This window comes from Athene noctua, chromosome 9 (genome assembly GCF_965140245.1).
Source record: "Athene noctua chromosome 9, bAthNoc1.hap1.1, whole genome shotgun sequence".
Classification (NCBI taxonomy): domain Eukaryota; kingdom Metazoa; phylum Chordata; class Aves; order Strigiformes; family Strigidae; genus Athene; species Athene noctua.
Genome location: NC_134045.1, coordinates 23,035,264 through 23,056,097, shown reverse-complemented (window position 1 = coordinate 23,056,097; position 20,834 = coordinate 23,035,264). Strand labels below are relative to the sequence as shown.

The 20,834-nt window shown below is 37.5% G+C and overlaps 1 protein-coding gene across 2 annotated transcripts in view; it reads right to left on the bottom strand.

Annotated features, from left to right (window-relative positions):
• The window catches only part of CDH13 (cadherin 13), a 515,595-nt gene that overhangs the window by 304,953 nt on the left and 189,808 nt on the right, over nucleotides 1-20,834 (bottom strand). For both annotated transcript variants that reach the window (XM_074912996.1, XM_074912995.1), the window contains exon 4: nucleotides 3,641-3,757. In XM_074912996.1, the coding sequence (XP_074769097.1) occupies nucleotides 3,641-3,757 (117 nt within the window). The remainder of the gene's footprint in view (nucleotides 1-3,640; nucleotides 3,758-20,834) is intronic.

Below are 20,834 nucleotides of genomic sequence, written 5' to 3'. Positions count from 1 at the left end.
GCCTGGGCCATCTGGTCACAAAGGCCCATACTACCAAGATTGTATTAAAATATTTTAATCTCACTATTTTCCCTCAGGAATGAAGGACAATATGCAAAAGCTTAAATTCTGCTAAAAGGTGAGATTCCTCTACCTAGAAGCACAGCACGTCTATGATAGTTATTTAATTAAGAGATACCCTAATGAAGGGTGTGCAAATGGCAAGGCAATAACCTAATTCCTAAGTGGGTATGCTGGAAAGCCTGTAACAGCACAGAGAATAGCCTCTACACATGTATTTCCTTGTTAAACTAAATACCAATTTGAATTTCTGTAATTAATTAAAACAAACCATTTTTTCACTTGTCCAGTGCAATATCTCCTTCCTAATTTATATTACCATATCTTAATAAAGTCCCCCAAAATACCCCTTGTTTGTTTGTTTATGCTATTGTTTCCTAATTCTGAAATAAAACGTAATTAATTGTTCTCCTCCTGCTCTCCAATTTTTGCACATCTGCCCTGCTCCCATCTAAGAGCTACTAAGCAGTTCAACTGTTGGTGGCTGCTGCAATCACTTCCAAACAACCTTGTGCATTTCCAGGCGACACAGCATGGGTCGGAAAGCAAGAGGCAGTCAGGACCAATGAATAAACTACACTGGCAATTTGCTAAAGCAGGTGAAAGAAAGGGAAAAATAACACACTCGGGGTGTCGCTGAACAACTTTTATGTGGACATCCAAACTAGACCCCATGATGGTATCAAACAGAACTAGTCATACCTGAAATTATCACTATGCTATATTTCATCCAGTCAGAAAAGCTTCACATTCCTGATAAGCAGAAAACGTATTGTTGCATGAACAAAACAAAACAAATTTGGAATTACTTTTCACACAGGAAAATGTGTTGTTATCCCCCCACACACATCTTATTGCATGGGAATTCCTTGTTCCTAAATAATTTTATTGTTACGTTTATTACTACATCTAAATAAAATATAAACTTCCCCACAGTTCAATCTGACAAAGATTTGGCCCGGAATGCTCATCACAGAGGAGCTCAGAAGGGCACTGCTGATGGCGTTGGGCAGCCAGGACAAGTCTCCGGGTTTTGAGACAAACTCTGCTACTCCCCTCACAGCAAACCTATACGAGACCTCAGCCCCGACTGCTAGCAGTTACACGACAAAAGCTTGATCCAGAATTTGCTTGCGTTTATTCTTCCTTCTCATTTTAAAAATTCTATTATAACATGCAAATTATTCATCTTCTGTGGTTTTTCTCTTCCCCAAAACACTATAAGAACCACAGCTACTACCATACATCTGCAAAGTCCCTTCATGGTGATTACAGCAGACCAGAGACAGCAAAGTTTAAGTTCAAGAGAAATTCATACACATCAGAAGCTGCTATTCATCAGTCCATGTAATGTCCTCTTGAAGCTTCTGAAGATAAGCCCCAAAATATTGTGGAAGAGGAAATAAATGCACGTCTCATGCCTCACAGAAACGGGGAACTAAATAGATTTTTGCAAATTCATGAAGCTACACACTGTTCACAATAAACACCTAAAGTTGAACGAGACAGATGATCAATTTTTCCTACAGTTCATGCAGGATCTGAAACAAGTACATAAATTGGGTGTCTAAGGCTCTCTAGATTAGTACAGACTATTCTATTTCTGAAGACTTCATGGCCAATCTTATGAAGATCTGTGACACGGCAAAAAGACCTAAAAGAATTGCTTTTATTTTCAGCATTGACTCCTATTGAATTTTCTAGTTACAGAACAGTAGACTCACTTCCCTACCATCAGTATGTCTGAGGCTCTAAACCTTTTTATTTGTGCTTTGTTAAGCATTCAGTTGCAAATTACTGCAGTTGACCTAGAATATTTCATTCCATTATTTTAAATATCTAAAATTTTTGTCTCTCTTGACACATATACACTCTATGTTACAGCTTGCAATAGACTATAGTCAGAATAGTCATGTCTAGGTATCTAAATTAGAGATATACTGAAAAAAAATTTATATTTAAAGATTTTTAAAACTGAAGACAGCTCAAAGTATTTCAAGGTGCTGACCATTTGCAGTTCCTATAATTTAAACATTAGTTAAGGACAGGTATTTTAGGGCTTTTGAAAAACAGACCACCAGATACTTTTACACTTCTGTGTTTGTACATCATCTAATGCACTTGTGACCTGTGACTAGTGTTTCAGGAACAATAACAAATCAAGATGACAAGATGCTAGGAAAACATTTAAGTACAAATAGGACCCAATTCATCTCGTTGTGCTTAAGGAGTCTCAGTTACCAGGGCTGCATCCTAAACTTCCAATACAAATACTTAATGAAGGTACTTCTAGAGAGCAACTCAGACTACCTCAGATCCAAAAAATCAGCTTTCACAAGAGTAAGGGTGGAAGGGAGCAGGGAGAAATTAATCAATAACAAAAAAACCCAAAACCTACAGATTTGTGTATAAGAAACCTTTTTCATTCTCTCACTGCTTTAAAACTGCACAACAGAAGATTTAACTATTTATCACTAACATTAACTAAAAATATTTACTGTAGTTGTTAACTCTTAAACAGTGAAATGCGAAGGTAAGAATTCAGAAACAGCTTTAGAAATTTTAGGACATGTTGGAAAAGCTTCAGATAGATAGAAAAACTTACTGGAATTTATGAGATCAGTATAAAATACTGACAGGGAAAGAGGAGAAAATTAAATCTTTATAGATTATTCTTTCTTTTTACTGATAGCAAAACAAACTTTCCTAATTATTGAAGTAACTGATTAGGTGGGAGCTGGCTAAATTACACATCGATCGTAGAGTAAAATTCTTCCCTCGAGCTGTGCATTTAGCTCCAGCAATCGTACCGGTGGGAATTAGGAATAGAGTCCACAGTTGTACAGGCCATCATGTCATTAACACACTTACTAAAGTCGGAGCGATGCATAAGAGTCCCTGTTTCAAAACTGCCAACATGCAAAATCTACTCATGCAGTTACAACTTCTGATGCCTAAATGTCCCTCTGAATGATTATTGGTGTTTTAGTTTTAATTATTTTTGTATATACAAAGTGTATATCTGAAGTTCTGGAAAAGTGGCTGTTAGAGCTGTTGTCTACCTGGTTGCCTGCAGACACAAGAAAAACTTTCCACTTCTTTGTCAGACCTTTGCAAACAATAAAAAACAAAACTGAAAACGTCTGCATGACTTATTGTCTTCGGACACTAGAAATTAATGAAGGAATGAACAAAAGACATTTTCACATGCAATTCCTCATGAGTTCCTCCTAGGTCTTGAGAACAGAAACAAGACAATCCACACTATGCAGTAGGATATTCTTCATAACATTCCTGGCCTAGATTTCAGCCCCAGTCTAACATAAAGATACACAGGTAGGAAGCAACCTCTGCTCAAAATAGTAGTTTCATGAAAACAGAAGTTTCTGACTCATGCTTTTTAGCAGAACGTATGCTGTTAAAAGTCTGCCATGAATACAACAGCATACATCATCTCTGTTCAGATTTATGTTTCTTCATTTTATCTGAGAGTACTACCAACATGATGGGCATTACAAAATTAAGAGAAATAAATCAATTACTTAATATCAAAATTTGATCCAGCTCTTTGTTGACTTACCTTGCCAACAGATCTGGGGAACGGTGGTCTTTGATTTTCAGGAATTAATATCGGAGTTGCCAATATAGCTCTTTTTTGTCTTGGAATTCCAAGGTTGCCTTCTATCTTAAAGATTTCCTGAAAAAGACCAATTACAGACTTTCAAAATAATATTCAGTTGTTATTTCAATTCCCTGCATCTTTAGGCAAAATTAACATGAACTACCAGATTGTATTGTATGTTTGTTTGGTGTTATATGTTTTCCAGCAATTAGTGATAACATACCACACTATTTATTGAAATCTGTCAAGTTACTGCACTTACTACAGTGACAGTAGACAGGCCATATTCACTTTGTATTCCTGTAGACTGCTGTTAAACATAAGCAATTGTGTCTACCATTCTAACCTGACTAATCGGAAATCTTAAACAAGGTCTGGCTTACCTCAAATATTTATATGACACTTCAAATGTCTTACATAATTTTCACATCTCGAGTCACATCTATGCTCGATAGCTTCTCCTTCCAGGATTTTAATCAAACAGAATTTACAGGTGAATTTGCTGAGACTATCTCTAGCTAATGAACTCTCAATAAACACCAAAACCTTATAACTTAAAAATAAAAACAGACGCCAAAATGCAATTTAGAATGTAAGCTGGTAGAGGATTTTTTGTGTTAAGTGTTTTGGGAGGTTTTTTAGGGTTGGTTTTTTTTTTTTTGGTTTGTTGGTTTGTGGGGGGTTTTTTTTAGAGAAAACTCCATGCTACTGTATCAGGGAAAAAAAAAAAAAAAAAAAAATTACAAGTGGTTTATACACAAGCTTTCCTTTTCCTGCTGCATTTCTGGAGTATTAAGTTCCATCTGAGCTTCAGGCAATTCAGTACTTTATGAGATAGAGCAAACTTTTCACAGTGGCCTCTGGCCCCTAGAAAACTGTCACACCTTTGCCTTGACTCCTCTTCTGCTCTCTGATTCTCTCGGTCCTCTCTCTGCATGAGGTGCAGTTTCCCAGAGATCACCCTCTTCCTTTTGGTTCCTCCTATGATCTCTGCAACTCTCTTTTCCAAGCACAGGTACTAACAAGATCAAACCCAGTCGCTCCCCATCTCCCAAAGCTTTCCCCTTGATCCCTTTTTGGGAAAAAAACAACAACAAAAAAACAACCAAAACCAACCACCCCCACCCCCCAATGCACAAATTTGCACTGTGTTAAGAACTGTGAAACTGAAAGAGATTTTGATCAATACTATTCATTCAGGCTGTCATGACAGCTTTACAAAAGAAATCACAGGTTGAGATAAATGTCTAATTCCAATCAGGTAGTTACATCCTACAGGTAACACTTTGCTCTACTCTCTTAATGCATAAACTCCAAAAACCCGTTTCTTAGTTCTGGAATCCACATTGTTGTTTTAATAGCTGCTACTTTATTACATAAGGAGAGCTCCATCCCTAGGGTGTATTTTTATAGCATTGCAAAGCTGAATGAGTTTTCTTAGTGGCACAATCTGGATATCCATCAGTCAAGAACTCCACAGGCTGCCCCCGCTGCTGTCTGCGGAGGGGTCTCCCATCCCATGAGTCTATCATCACCAGAACACTGCTCTACCTCTACTAGCTTTAGCATCACTTTTCAAATTTGACAACAAACAGCACCAAGAGAAACTCAAGCCTTCAACAGCTAGCTTTAGTCACGATAAAGTCAAAGAGCAGTGGGAACCATTCAGACAATCCTTTCACAATTTTGCCAATTTTCATAACTTTTTGAGGCATACCCTGAAACAGAGTTCCCACCTCTCCTAAAGGTTTTGCCATGTCTCTCTAATCTTTCAGTCTGCAGGCCGCTTGGGTCCCTTTTTTTGTCTTTCAACTCCTCTCCCAAAAGAATTTTCCTTAATAAAAATTCATGAGAAAGTTCAAGATAAAAACATTTGAATTGTCGAACAAAAAAGAAAGAGCTGAATACTGTCCAACGGCAAATGCAAAGAGCAGTAATTTTGAGCAGGTCCGCGTCCTTCTGCTGTTGGTGCCCCAGAGCTGGACCCAGCACTGCAGGGCGGGTGTCATGAGAGCGGAGTAGAGGGGGAGAATCCCCCCCCCGCCCTGCTGCCCACCCTGCTCTGGGTGCAGCCCAGCACACGGTTGGCTTTCTGGGCTGTAAGCGCCCATTGCTGGCTCACAGTCAGTTCTTCCGTCCACTCATACCCCCAAATCCTTCTCCGCAGGGCTGCTCCCAATCCACTCCTCAGAGCTAGTTTGGCTGACGTGCATCTGTGATGTTTCTAAGGAGAGCAAAAGTGACTACCAGCGTGTCTGAAAAGAAATATCGGTTCTCTAGCTCAGCAGTAGCAGTGCTCAACTGGTCACAATTTTCATTCATGCTAAAGCCTACCTTTGTGGTTACCCTTCCACTCATGAACATGTAAGGAAGAACTCCCAGATGCATGCTCTCTGGAAACGAGTAACACAGCAGTTCAGATTAACATCTCTGTATCATAGAATGGCTTGTGTTGGAAGAGATCTTTAAAGGTTGCCTAGTCCAACCCCCCTGCAATGAGAGCAGGGACAAATTCAACTAGATGAGGCTGCTCAGAGCCCCCGCCAGCCTGACCTTGAATTTTTCATATTTCTTTCTATGTTAGTTTGAGGAGCAAAAACAATTTTCAGATTGTTCAATATCTAGATCTCCCAATTTTTCTAGCCATAGACTCATAAGCAATTATTCATCACTTTCTCATGACAGGTTATCCTTACACTTTCCCTGAAGGTCCACAAATGGAAGAAAAATCTAAATTATATTGAATGAGTCAACACTGCAGTCATTAATACAAAGAAGTGAAGTTCTAAAGGAAAGCAACAGGGTGGTGAGACTTAAGGCATTTAAGTCCAGATTTCCAAGCAGAACTTTGGAACCAAAAAGGAAAAATAGCATTATTTGTTTGTTTGTGTTTCCAAGCACAATTAGTCTGTTGCATGGAGAAGATAGCTGCAGATTGGACACAGAAATGTAAGCACTTCTCCAAGTTTATTTCACACTGTTCATTCTTCAAATCTCACTGCTGGTTTTTAAATAGTGATTTCTTCATGATGATTTTGCTCATCATCCCCTGGTGTCTAACAGCAATATGACTGATTAAATGAATAGCCAAAAGTATCACTATGGAATGCAGGTAAACAGAAAGGAAGAAAAGGTCAAGAGTACTTCACCAACACATTTAATAATTCACCGCTGTTTGTGGTTATCATAATGATTTCCCCATTTGTAAAGAATAGGGAAAAAGAAGGAACATTTTGCTTAATGCCAAGCAGCTGCATCTGAAGGTTTGATCCCCAACTAGTATGTAAGACAGAAGCCAAGGAATATTAAATTATATGTGTACATAGCACCTGATTCAACAGTTAAAACACTGGAAAGATTCTTAGTCATGGGTGGATATATTGAATATATCATTTTTACTGAATTTAGTTACTTAATTTCTTGAAAAAGAAGCTCACAAGGAATATGAAATTATTGCAGATAGAGTTGGCAATTTTGCTTCACATTTTCTTACAATATCAGGCTAGCATTATAACAGGAGTTTTCTTTTGCCCCTTGACGCAAATGAAACCCACAGGAGTTTTCCATGATCTTTGCTGGCACCAGCTGATCAAAGACTATAGTACCTACCAGGTCTTTGTAGCAGCCATCACTCCAGACAGTATTTATGTGCCAGGAGTCTGGAGAGATTAGAATGGCATGTCCCAGATGGGTGGTGTTCAACCAGCACCCAGAGAGCGAGTAGCTATGATTACCATGGCTACTGCTCTGTGCAACAAACAGAAACCTAAGGTTTGTCCAGAGAGAAAAATTTGTTTTTTAAAATATATATATATAATAATAAATATATGCCTTCCTAAGAAAAGTGCACCAGAAAATAAAAATTCTGTTTTTGTGACTGAATTTTTTAAACAAACAAACTGGTAGGAGAGAAATCCTACCAAGTTTCTTTATTTTTACTATTTAACTGCAATATCACATCTGTGACAACTATGTTTCAGCTGCTATTTTCATGGACAGTGGATTATCTGATCAGAATCCAACTATCATTTCAATGTCCACCATTTCATAACCAGCTTTTATATCTTATTTCTGACTTCATTAAATTCCCTTTCTAGACTCGGGATCAGTACACCAATAGTTCAGCACTCAATATGCTGATTCACTGGCAAGAAATCTTGATTCCCTCTTCACATTAAGCAGGTAACAAACAAAGCCTTCTCATGTGTCCAGCATTTAGGTTAGGCTTTTATTGAACGATGTCAGTCTGCCCAAACGATGATGCTACACAACCTGAGATTTCCCTAGATTCCTTGCAAACTCTCCACTCTCTTTTGGTTTTCTCTCTTTTACCAGAGGGTTTTGGGTGATTGCAGTAGTTGAATATTTGAATGAATGGCCTAGTCACTATCCAGTAGCAGCCACCATTATTCTTGGCAAAGAAAATTTCATTAGAACTTGTCATAGGAGTAAGGTGGCTGAATACAGATATCGATTTGTCAGGATAAGGGTTGGAAGCATCACTGGAGTGGCAATCTGTAATCCACTATGGTGACCAGAAAAGAGGTTGAGTTTCTTGTCATTTAGTTGATTTTATGTACTAAACTTGATGGTATAAAATGGGGTCAGTCCCAAATACAAAAAAAAAAAAAAAATTAATTAGATAATTGCTTCAAGATAAATTCCTCTGAAATAGCTAATGGGATGTGGTATTCAGTGATATATCAGTCTTCCTACAAAATAACATCACTACACAAGACTGAAAAACTAAAACTATATGCAGATTAATTTAAGAAATAATTTTTATATAATTCTCAGCTGAAATTTCACAATTGTGTTGTGATAGTTGGTTTATGCATGTTATTTCTATCATCAGAATACTATTATCGGCAGTATTAATCGTTAATGATTTCTAAAATGTGTAAAAATGGAAAAATGTTTTCTCATGTAGTTAATAATATGAAAATCTAAGAAACGTGCTGGAACTTTAACTTGTAAGTTAAAGAACAACTGTCTAAGCAAATTATTAACTCAAAGAATAAAGTTAAGAATTGTAAAGATCAATGGCATACACACAAACAACTGCTCAAAAGTAGTCTGTCCTCAGTGCCTGTAAATGTCACCCTAAAAAAATCGCATCGTATACTTTAGAAGAAGAAATGCAGCTAAAATCTAGTATGCTAAGGGGAATCGGGTATGTCAGAGCACATAAGCTTCCAGGCTTGTGAAGCAGGATCAGATATAACAACTGGGTAATGGAAATGGCTGGTGGAACTTGATTTAATTGCACTGGGTGTTTCTACTATTATAATTGATACATAAATAGAGAGGCAGATCCTTACACTGCCTAACTGATATACCCATTAATTTCATAGACACTTGGTAATCTCAGGCTGCATGTGCCATTCATCTAGCTGTGCTTTATGTATTTCTATAGGATGAAGGTTCCTTTTATCTTTAGAGGAGTCAAGAACATATCAGGAAAAATGTTATTCTTCAAATCATTTTGTCACATGTAAATCATAACTATTTTAATACTAATTTATTCAAAAGTATGTCTATAATGTATATGTACAAAATGACAACTATCATGGAGACAAAACTGAACTTTTGCTTTGTGAAATGACACATTCCATTATTGCCCTGAACCTCTGCACTATCTTTTGAGATGGAGAAGTCCTGTTTCTATTCAAGTATAAAATTTACTTATCTTCATACCTTCCTCCTTCTGTGTCAGGGAAAAGTCTTTCTAAGATAATAATGGACTAAATGCCATTAATTTGCCTTTTATACACATTAACCATAGGAGTTACCTGCTCTGAGAATAGGACAGAATTTACAACCAAGCGCCTTTTCTCTTTCTTAAATTAACATTTCAGACTTTTCTTGTCAGCATTTAGTGAGTGTTATTTTCATTTTAACCCATATGTGAATTACCCCCTCCTTCAGGAAATTTCATATTGGTTCCACACTGCTCATTAAATATAACGAGGTATCCCTTATACACAAACAACCAGCTATGCTCTGACTGCATCTGTCAAACAGCACTGCAAATACAGGCTTAAGGAAGAAAGCAACAGCTGACCTTATGCCTCTGTCTTCACCAGGATACAGTAACAGCACATCACTTACCACCATTAAAAATAACATTCTCCCCATCTCTACTGTGTTTACACTAGTTGCAAAGCAAACAAAACCAGACTGCTTTTACAGCATGCCAGAAAAAAATTCAAAATTGTTAAAGATGTCCCAAAATCTTCAGCACCTTAAGTAAACGTCGAGTAAATAAGGAACACATTTGCTGGTGGCAACTGCCAAGGCATACAAACCTTAACAAAAGTGTCCTGTAATAAAAATTTACCTTGAAAACAGGTGGGGTTTTTTTTCATTTTCTTTTTTTTCTTTTAATGAAAGCATCTCCCATTGGGTTAGATACCAAACTACTATTGAAAACCGTACTAGACACGTAGCAGAGTTCTGAAGCAATTAAAAACTTCCACAAATTTGATCTTTTTGAGACTTCACAAAAGCTACGTGGAAAATTCATTGCACAGCATGGACACAAAGCCTTAACTTCTTACTCTTAATACTCCTACTGAGTCCACTGAGTGGACTCCTTTCTTCACTAATATTGGAGGAATTCAAAATGTGAGAGCTTCTCTTTAACCCCCAGCAAGCTTCACACATGTTGAAAACACCCTGATTTCCAGAGTAAGGAGGAGAAAGAACACATATGTCAATTCTAGAGCATGATAAATGAATCAAAGATGAACCCTTTTGGGGGGGGCAGTAATCTATATAAAGCCACAAAATCTGTGGATCAGTAGCAGACAACTGACAGCTCCAAATACGGAATAACAAAAGGAGCCATGAATAAGCTGTTCCATGTTTCACTTCTGGGATATAAGAACAATTTCTAATAAAGAAAATTTATTTCTTATGTAAAATAAATCCTATTCATAGCAGAAGTTGTCCCACCTTGGAAAACCAGCTTTCTATGTCTTGCTGCAGGGCAGCCAGCTATAAGTATATGGAATAAAGTAACACATTTTATACCCGTGTTCTGGATAGCTCAAGTGCAATGGAATTCATTGCATTATAACAACGCTGCACAAAAGCAATTTCACGATACCCTAAAGCAATAATACTGTATTGTTAAAGTCACCTATACTGTTTAATAAATCTAGTGGCTGCAGTCCCAGGCCCATGTCTAAATGGATGCATAACACACACTTCTTCCTACCCCTTCCAAGGCTCCAAGTGATTACAATTAAAACCTCAGTCCTAAGTCTTTTAAAGCTTTATTGCCACATATTCCTTGTTGTCCTTCAATTTCTTCATTACCTCCATTCCCTCACCAAAACAACCCCTCATCTAATTCTAAACATTATTTACCATGCTATCCTTTTCTAAACTGTGCACAATCCTTCTGTTCTTCCTGTTCACCTCCTGCATTCCCAAATAACACCTCAGTTTCTCTTGCTCCAGGTGTCAGTGCAATTCTGCAGGTCTTGGTTTTTCTTTAGTCAGCATTCATTCCTTAACATTAATTTTGAATTTCTCTTGAATTGATGATACAACGCTACCCAAACTCAAGTCTGCATTTTTGTTTCCAGAACTACCTTTTTCATATTCTTATGCTTCTTTTTGAGCAACATCTGTCTTGGCATTAACACTCCAAAGCTTCTTCTCTATTTCGCCCATCTTTATCAGATAACTAGTTCCATGCTCCCACCAAAAGCACAGCCAGTGTCAAAATTTCTGAAATCCTGGTAGCTTTGGGAACACTTCTGGTACAGGTCTTTCAACTCATTCAAGGCAAGAGAAGTAACAGCAATTCCTCCTACTGCCATATTTTAACCCCAGACTCTCTCACTGTAAGCGGAGGTGAAATGCATGAAGTACTGCAGCAGATAGATTTGCACATACCCTAGATCAGCCTAAACCTGGTGAAATCCCACCATAACACACCCAGAATCTCTCCTGTTCTCCTCTCCCTTGCCATTTTCCCAATGCCCAGCCACCCAAGCCAATTCAAGGAACATACGCATTCTGTCAAGTCACAACAGTGGCATTTTAAACTCAGTGTGCACGGTGTAAAGAGCAATTCAAGTAGGACAGCAGAAAGATAAGCCCCTTGCTAAGCTACCAAGACCCACATATTCCAAAGTTTCCAAATCATTGTTTCTCACTTTAAATAAAAGCAGGCCTTTATTTAAAATTAGAATTAATTCATGTCACATTGGCCAGATACACACATTAGACATTATCTCTTCCTTCTCTCACAATATATCACTAATCCTGACTGTCAAGAAAAATGTCTTATTTTCCCCATGTCATAAAATCCTCAGCGGGGGGAATGAGAAATTCAGCCTTTAGCCTGAGATTTCACAAGACTCAGAAAAAAATCACAATGCAGACACTGACTGTGTGTCCTACAACCCTAACCTGCACATTTTGGCAACCTGCACCGTGCATGTGCAGTCACACACCCAGCTGAATCATAGTCTTTGCACAGCACAGATGACATATAAGAGACTGGGTCATGGGTCTTGCAAAAAAGTTGTCAGTTACATCATCCTGAAAAACAAGACCCTTTTTATTAAGAGTGTGAGAAGCCTGGTTCTTGTTGCAGTAATCAAGGATGGTTTAACTAGGAGGAAGTTTCAATACTTTTTCTTTCCATTAGTACTGGTACACCCTTGCACATAATGGAATGCGCCTGCACCGCTTCCTTCCTCTTTTCCATTAGAGCAGAGCTGCATCGACTCCTAGAAAAATAAATGTTACCCGAGACTGCAAAGCAGGAATGAGTTATGCTTAGATCACAGATCTGCACCACAAAAAACTGGATGCTTTCTATTACACTTGACTATGCATGGTGCTCTACAGAGCTGGCATTCTTGTGCTTTCCCGTAGAGGAGCTGCCAGACTGACAAATGAAGTGGTAGTCTCTGATGAAGACAAAATGCCCACTTAGATCTAGGCTGCAGCAGAACTCCTCATTCACCAACCTAGATTTGAAATTTGGTCGAAAAAGCTGAAATGTTAGTGCATTAATCCACTTCACCACTTGGTCCAGCTACTCCGAACAAATTAACTAACAGGCATTAACTGAGTCCAAAGAGCTGAAATCATAGTGTATTAATCCACTTCACAACTTGGGCTGTATTTTTACTCTTCAGTACAAATAAATTAATAGACAGTAACTGTCTGATACCAGAAGCTTAATTCTATTCTGTGATACAAATAAATAGCCAGTGTTGTAGTGTCTTGTGGACAGCTTCTTATTATTACCTGAGTGGTACTAGACTTGGACTGCATTTGTCAAAGATGAAAATACAAGACCTGAACATGCCCTGTGCTATTTGTTCCCACAATAGTGACCCAATTAAATTCACAGAACAATGTCCCTTAGTTCTAAACCTTTTATTTGTCTGGACAGGCTCAAAAACCCACATAATATTTCTGAAGAAGGGAGTTACACAGGTGAAGTTCTGACTTGGATGAAAGGTATCTAAAAATTCACATGCAATAAAGCAACTTTTTTAAAAGTATGAATACAAAGACACTTAAAAAACCCAGTCATTCTCTCATATTTTACATCCAGATCCAACTTCTGTAGAACTTGTGAAATATGCCAGATAGAAATAGCGACATTGTTTTGGTTTTGCCATATCTATTTTGGGGTGGGAAATCAAAGCTCAACTTTTTTGCAGAACGTTTCCAAAGTGAAACATGCAAGATGGAGAGCCAGTCATTGGCTTGGAGATCTCGGTGGATTCTCACATTTCTCCTTAATCACATGCTGGCAATTAAATCTAATTCAGGAAATTCAGAGTGTACCTGTCAGGAATCAGGAGCCTATTAATTGCTAGAGTGGAAGAGATCAATGATTCATGAGTAGTAACATCAAGCTGCTAACAATATTAATTGCCACATACTTCAGGAAAAAGAGCCTAAAATGGCAGGAGTTATAGTTTACACTGGTTTGAAGGGTTTTTTTCTAGCTTATAACTCCTGAAACTAAAGTTGATTACAGCTTTACAATACATAAATTGTGACATTGATACTTCAATACTGTGTATCAGTAAAATTCATATGTTTGGATCTGAGCATTTTGCCCTAACAACCTGCAGCCATAGAAGCACAGAAATATTTATATTCCCTATTTCACACCTGTTGACTCTTAACTGAGTGTCTCCATGGGATGAGAACAGTCAACACCTACACAAACACCAAGTAAACAGGTTTTATTCAAGTTTCCTGGCCAACAGAAGACAGATCCAACCTTACTCGCAGCCTGCATGCCATCTGTTTGGCAACTCCACTGCTACTCCTACTGCCTTGTTTTTGTAGCATTGGCCATGGGCTACCTACTCTGGGTTTCTGGTCAGTGGGAAGCAGCATCCAAGATTATTAAGAAATAATATTCTCAAAAATCAGAGCAGGGTTGGAGCACTCCATAGGTCCTTACTGACTACAGTGGAGTGGCTGAACTGGGATACATAGTGCAGAGGTCAAAGCGTTCACAGGGGATAGAGGAGATACAGTCAGTAGTGTTCTAATAATTGCTTCCAGAGACTTTCCGGTGAACCACAGTAGTTTAGTACTTACACCCCACAGATCTAAAACCTGTACTCAGGTCTCTTGATTGCTAATCCAGCGTCTCTCTGAGAAAGAAGTGACGCATTTGAATGCATTCAAAAACATGAGCTGCGACCAAAACAGAATATTACCCACCCCTCAGGTTCCACTTTACTTTTTTGTTCGTATTTCATATTTGTTCAGTTGTTATCTAAATTTTATTTTTATCTTTATGCATTATCTTGCTCCCAAAGTCACTGAAGTCATTAAAGTCAGACCTGTAATGTCTGCTGCCTTTACTGACACATTGGAATTTAAACAGGAGAATTCTAGAATTAAAAACCTGAGTTCTCACAGCTTGAGCTAAATCAGCAAAATCTCTCTACTCCTCATAATAATCCATCATGCAGCTAGCCCCAGAAAAATCTCGACTGGACTGTATTTAAATGGCATTATGAATTCGTAAAATGAGTTCTTCAGTTCTAGTCACACATGCCAAGTACAAATGTTCTGCTTCAAAATGTGACCAAATACCCATTGTGTATATCAGATTATGCACAGCATGTTGCTTCTATGAAGTTCAGAACTTCCAAGGAATGTAAGAAAATTAATTCTACTCTGTGTTATTCAACTTTCTTTGCATCAATCTCTTTGGTATCTGAATGTAGCACTGCAACAATACCAAAGTACCTACTTAAGGTTCTGGTTGCTATTGGCTGACCATTTCAGAGTGGAGTAAAGCACAGTATCAGTTTCTTAGTTTAAAATAGCTTTATTTTGCTGAGCTTATCTCATAGAGATAGGTTAATAAATTGCAGCATTCATAATTTGATATATTTTGGGCCCTGTTTCAGTTTACAAACTGTCCATTAACAGACCTTGAAATCTGTGAACAAATACATTATCTACCATTATACGCAAGTTTCTCAGATGAGTAATTTTTGATCTTCAGATGGCTCAGGCAGTTGCTTAGAAACATTTGTCTGTATTAGTTACACGAGTCATGTGATATTATTTTTCTTTTCAGATTGGATGGCTTATGTGAGTAAGCAACAGGGCATGAAATGCAAATTTCATGATATAAAATTCAAAACTTGCTTTTGGCAAGGATTTGATTTATTACATTTACAGCACAAGATGAAAACAAAAGGTTATCTCTGTGATCTGTATGACTTGACAGGAGAAATACTGCCTGAGCCACTTGGAGAACTAGTGGCATAAATTGCAAAAACAAGTAAAAGAAGCATTAAAAATAAAGTAATTGCATGGAATCAGTGGAGAGCACTGCTCAGGGAGTTTATCTGGCTGAAAAGATCATTCACAGAAACATGAAGATGATAAAGAACAGGATGGAAGTCTGGAGTAGTCTTGCTGGGGGGTGAAATTAAACCTGTACAATTTACTAGTTACCTACATAGAAATTATGGGTTCTTTTCCAGGGATGAGTAATTTCATAGATTAAATGATAAGTAGTTAGATCACAAAAAAAAAGTCATGGAGATTTAAGTAAATTATTATTACTATTATTGCTTTTCTCAGAGTTTTGAGCCATCAAAGAAAGACAAGCAAGTAGTCTTGTTCATCCTGATAGTAACAGCCAAGTCTAATTCAGTGAGGTTGAAAAAGTATTCGCTAGTATTTCATTGGAGATTGTATAGAAATACAGGAGAATCTTTTTTTTCTGCTGTGTTATCAATATGAGGAACATTGAAACTCACACCTTTTTTCTTCTTTTAACTTTGTAAAAGAACTGCTTGCATTTGCCTAAGTGCTTCTCTACTGATAGTAATGATTTTTCTTCTCTATTAGATGCAATGATTTATAATAGAAAAATCATGGTTCAAAACTAAATATAGGATTATATTAGCAGAAGCTGTTTCTTTCAGTTGAATAGAACCAAATATGGTAAAACTATGTTACTGAGCACACTCTCAGACTGTGAACCAGCCTACTTCTACAAAGTCTACATTCAAAATATAGCCAAAGTCACGAAGACCAAACCAAACAAACCCTGAAGGAAGAAATACTGCTAAAACTTTGACGAGAAACTTAGAAAGCAACTGTAATTTTAAATTTTTATTTCCCAGTAAATATTTCAATGCAGGCTGCAAGGACTGATGGACAATAAAACCATTGGCAAGGAAGAAAAGATATCTAAGGTTTTGCTGAATTGTAATGCCGCATTGGCTTATAAAGATATTGGGTCTTATTTTTAGTGACACGTGATAGCCAGCAGTGATACATCTCATGCCACTACTAATTAGGTAAAGTCTCTGACTTTCCTGGTACTCCCTTTCAAGTCACCAGCTCTGGTAGAAACTAATGCCAGTGGGTCCCAAATGACAACAAGTGTGCCTAGCAGCTGGAGCCTGACATCAGTGCACAATGCTTGTGCCACCCGTGATTTAAAACAGGTTTGGTTTGGGGCGGACTATGACTAACCCACCATGAAGATCAAATCCTTCTGCCAGCAGAAATAGCACTGAGTGAACGTGAAATAGGTATGCACAGTCCTTGCTTAGTGTTTAGCAGCCGAGCTCAGAAATCCTAGTACTGGCATTCCACAAAACCAGCCAGTAGTAGTGTCACACTGAGCAATTCTCTCAGCATTCAGTCAAATTCCAAAGTGTTCTTAATGAAGTATTGAAACACTGAATATGAATTTGATTAGAAAACAAAACTATGAATTTTGATTTTTGCAAAAGCTCTTCAATAAACCCAAATTTCTCCACTGCATACTTTCAATGTTTGTATAAAAACTTACACATTTCTTCAATACCAGAGAATCACTTTTTTTCCTCCCTCCTTTCTCTAACATGCATCTCAGATCATACTCATCCATTTTCAATAGTATGTTGCTCCCTTCATAGCTGCATACAGAAATTTGGTTTAAGGAATATAAGCTTATAAACTGCCATTCTTTGCCTGTTTTTTAAATAAGGCCGGGAAAAAAAAAGAAAAGAAAAGAAAAGAAAAAGAACCAACATCCTGAGCTAAGATTAAAAGCTGCATTCATATTAAAGAATGGTGTCTTTTTACCACTGAAACTGAAGCTGTAGATTATTCTGTGCTGATGAAGTACTACAGTGGGCAAAGAACTTTCTCATAATGAACACTGCTGTAAAACAATTTATCTACAAGAAAGGAAACAAGTTTGCATAATCCATTTATGGTTGATTCAGTTTTAGAGAAATTTATTATATAAATATATCTCACCCTAGGGAATTGTTTTGCCAAAATAACTAATGAAAGTGTTTGAGCAACTTAACACTGATAATTAATAGGATTTTTCAGTATCACAATGGGCAATGACATCTTCCCATGTACATTAACCATCTCGCCAGTGAAGAGACAAAAACCTGTAGACTTCAAGAGCCAAATACATCAGCAAGTGGAAAATGAATTAGCACTTGCGAAACTGCTGAGTAGGTGACATGTTTTAACTGATGATCAAAAGGTGGTTTATTGGTACACTTTCTTAAAAAACATTCCATAGCTCAATAATTATCACTTTAAAAATCTTAATTAATAGTTCATCAGCTGTTTAACTGACATGTCTAATATCCTGCTCTCATGCTGGAATGTTTGACAAAACGTAATCAAGTACCAATTGCGTTGTTACACACTTAGCTAGCAATCACAAGTTATGTTTTAAGTTTAGGTGTCAATATTAAATCATCAAGAAGGATTACCACAGGTAACTCTTTCACAATCTCATCAATAATGCCTTGCCAACTACAGCTCTGTGGAGACTTAAAATTTACAGTGAACCTTACCTGCTTTTGTGGTCACATAATTATTTTTATTACGCTTTGTGGCAATGTTGGCTGCCAAAAAAGGTTGTCCTAAAATCCCAGTGTGACAAAAATCAATTTTCAGATGTAAATGAGGGTGCCATAGGTGACATTTTTCATACCCAATAAATTGCCTGTCTGTGGCTTTGAACTAATGGACACATAAACAAGAGAGATTGGTGCCAAGGTATTGCATTATAATCTTAGCGAAGTTTTATGACACTCATGCTACAGGCTGCAGAGAGAAACTAAAGCAGAGGGAGGGGCATGAACAATTTGAGGAAACCTGTAAGAATAGATACAGATTTTTTTTTTAATATATTGTTCTTCTTTATTTTTTTTCTAAGCTCCGATTTCCCATCTACCTAATTTTCTCCCCGCTTTTTTTTTTTTCCGTTTCAGTGCTCTTCTAGAAGCAGAACTTCTACCTCATTATTGTTCTCCAACTCTTCTCTGTTCTTTACCTGTCTTCCCAGTTTCTGTCCAAGAAAGTTTGTACAAACAGGATTCCTTCCCCTTGTTCTTTTTTCATTCTGTCAACATTGTTTCCATTTATTTCCACCTCCTAGAGGTGACAGGCATTCCCTGGCAGGGAAATTATTCAAAGTCACCCTGCTGTAGCTGCAAAACCAGCGTGAAGAGCCACTAAGGTAGACCTCAAAACTCTGGCATGTACTTCTAAAGCAAGATTTCCAGAAGACAGAATGAAAACACACTTTATCAACGCTATTAAGAATCTTTACAGCAGTTAAGGACAGGGAAGAGCTCAGATTAAAGCTGCTGATCTGAATTTGTGGGTAATGAAGCAGCAGCAGCAGGCAGGCATCTCAGTGATGTCTCACCCATGTCTAAAGGAGACATGTGCCTCGTCAAGGCATTGGATCCACATGACACTGCAGTTGAAGGCTGCAGTTTCAGACTATTTATTTATTACAGATACAGAGATTACAACCAGGTCACTCTCAGACAGGTCATTTTTTTCCCCTCCCCTTTCTTTTTCTCTGAGTCACAAGTATTTTAATTTTTGCATTAAATAATGAAGAGATATATATTAGTTCTGTGTTACTAAATCTTTGTACTTAGGCCACAAATACATTTAAACTTTCTAAGAAAATACAAGAAATAGACTGACACTACCTTTAAAAACAGCAAAAACTTTAAGTGACCCCACTGCTCAAGTCAGATATGGCTACACTTCAAAAACACGCAGAGGTCTGCATTTACACAAAACAAATAGCAGGGGGTTTATAGGCTTGTCTGAAGCTTATCTTGAATAATCACAAACTTCTCGAGCCTGCAAATTTAGGTGTGAAGTCCTGAGAGATATTTACTCTTGCAATACAAATAGAAACATGATAAAAACAGTATTTTTACGCTATGTTGATAGTATTGTTTCCAACTATAGCTGAAATGAAAGATATGATTACATAATAGCTTTTCAAACCTCTTCAAAAGATTTAAGTAAAGTTCAAATCTTCAGCTTTTGAAACTTTAATCTTGAAATAAAGATCAATCTTTTTATTATTTCACCTGTCATGTCAGGAAAATATGAACAGTACTAAAAAGACAAAGAACTGAAACCTGCATCAGACTTATCCCCATGCATATCCAGTTGCAAGACTGGGATAAGAATTTGGGGAAAAAATTTAAAACACACCCTTTTCAACCTCTCATCCTGGCATCCTCAGTAAATAATATTATTGTTGCTGGTGCTCCTTACTTGTGTTTTGAGTTCTTTTTGTTGTGAGGTAGAAGGCAGAAACCAGTATTTTATTCTGCTGCACATCTGGCTCCTTCCTCCTGGAAAAATGTGAGCTCCTGTTAAAGTCAACAAACCGGTGCACCTTGACTTTGCCTGTCAACATCATCAGCACAACAGGGAAGCAGAACAGGCTTCTAATACTGTGCAGGCATAACTCAAAAAAAAAAAAAACAAAACCAAAAAACAGTTTTAAAATTTTGTTTATGCCAGTGGTCTGGTTGGCCAAATACCATTAGTGTATTCCTCAGAGGCAACAGTTTATTCCCATTGCTAGAGCAACGCCTGGCAGTGCATACAGAATTCAGGGCAGCACGCCACAAACATCTCCACCCTGTTCTTCTGAAAAGAGCAGTTATGACGGAAAGTATGAAACACACTGTTCCCTGCCTTTTAAGGTCACCACAGAAATTTACTTCACAAGCTAGCTAATATATACAACTTCTCATTCTTCCATCACTCCATTTATGTATGGTCTTGTAACCCGTGCAAACATTTGGAAAGCAAGTCCTTAATTCCGAAAGTCCACAAGTGACTTTGGTGGCTAAATTCCCTGATCAGATTAACTATCTGCATCACTGCTGGTAATGCAGAAAGTGCCTAGCAGAAAATTCCCTGGTGGTGGAGAATTACCTTCTAGCAAATCTGCACGACAGAAGACTACCACAACCTACTCATCCTTTACAAGCGCAACAAGTACTTCAGGGTTGGACACCCTGTAGATTGGCATCGGTTAATATAGAGCTCAATTTTACCCTGTTTTGCAGTTGTTCTCTGGAAGCAGCTGCAGGTTGTACAGACAAAAATCTTATTCACGTACAACTAAGAAACAGACCCTAGGATTTTCAGCTTTTTTCTGATGTTGAACCAGATTTGCCCAGATCATAACTGCCAGCAGCAGAAGATACTAGCCAAAAGATCAGCTGCCTCAGATTCGCCAACTTACCTGTGTTAAATAACAACAGAAATTAGATCATATATATATGAAAAAAAAAAAAAAAGAAAAAAAAATAGAAAAATTTAGATAGAGATA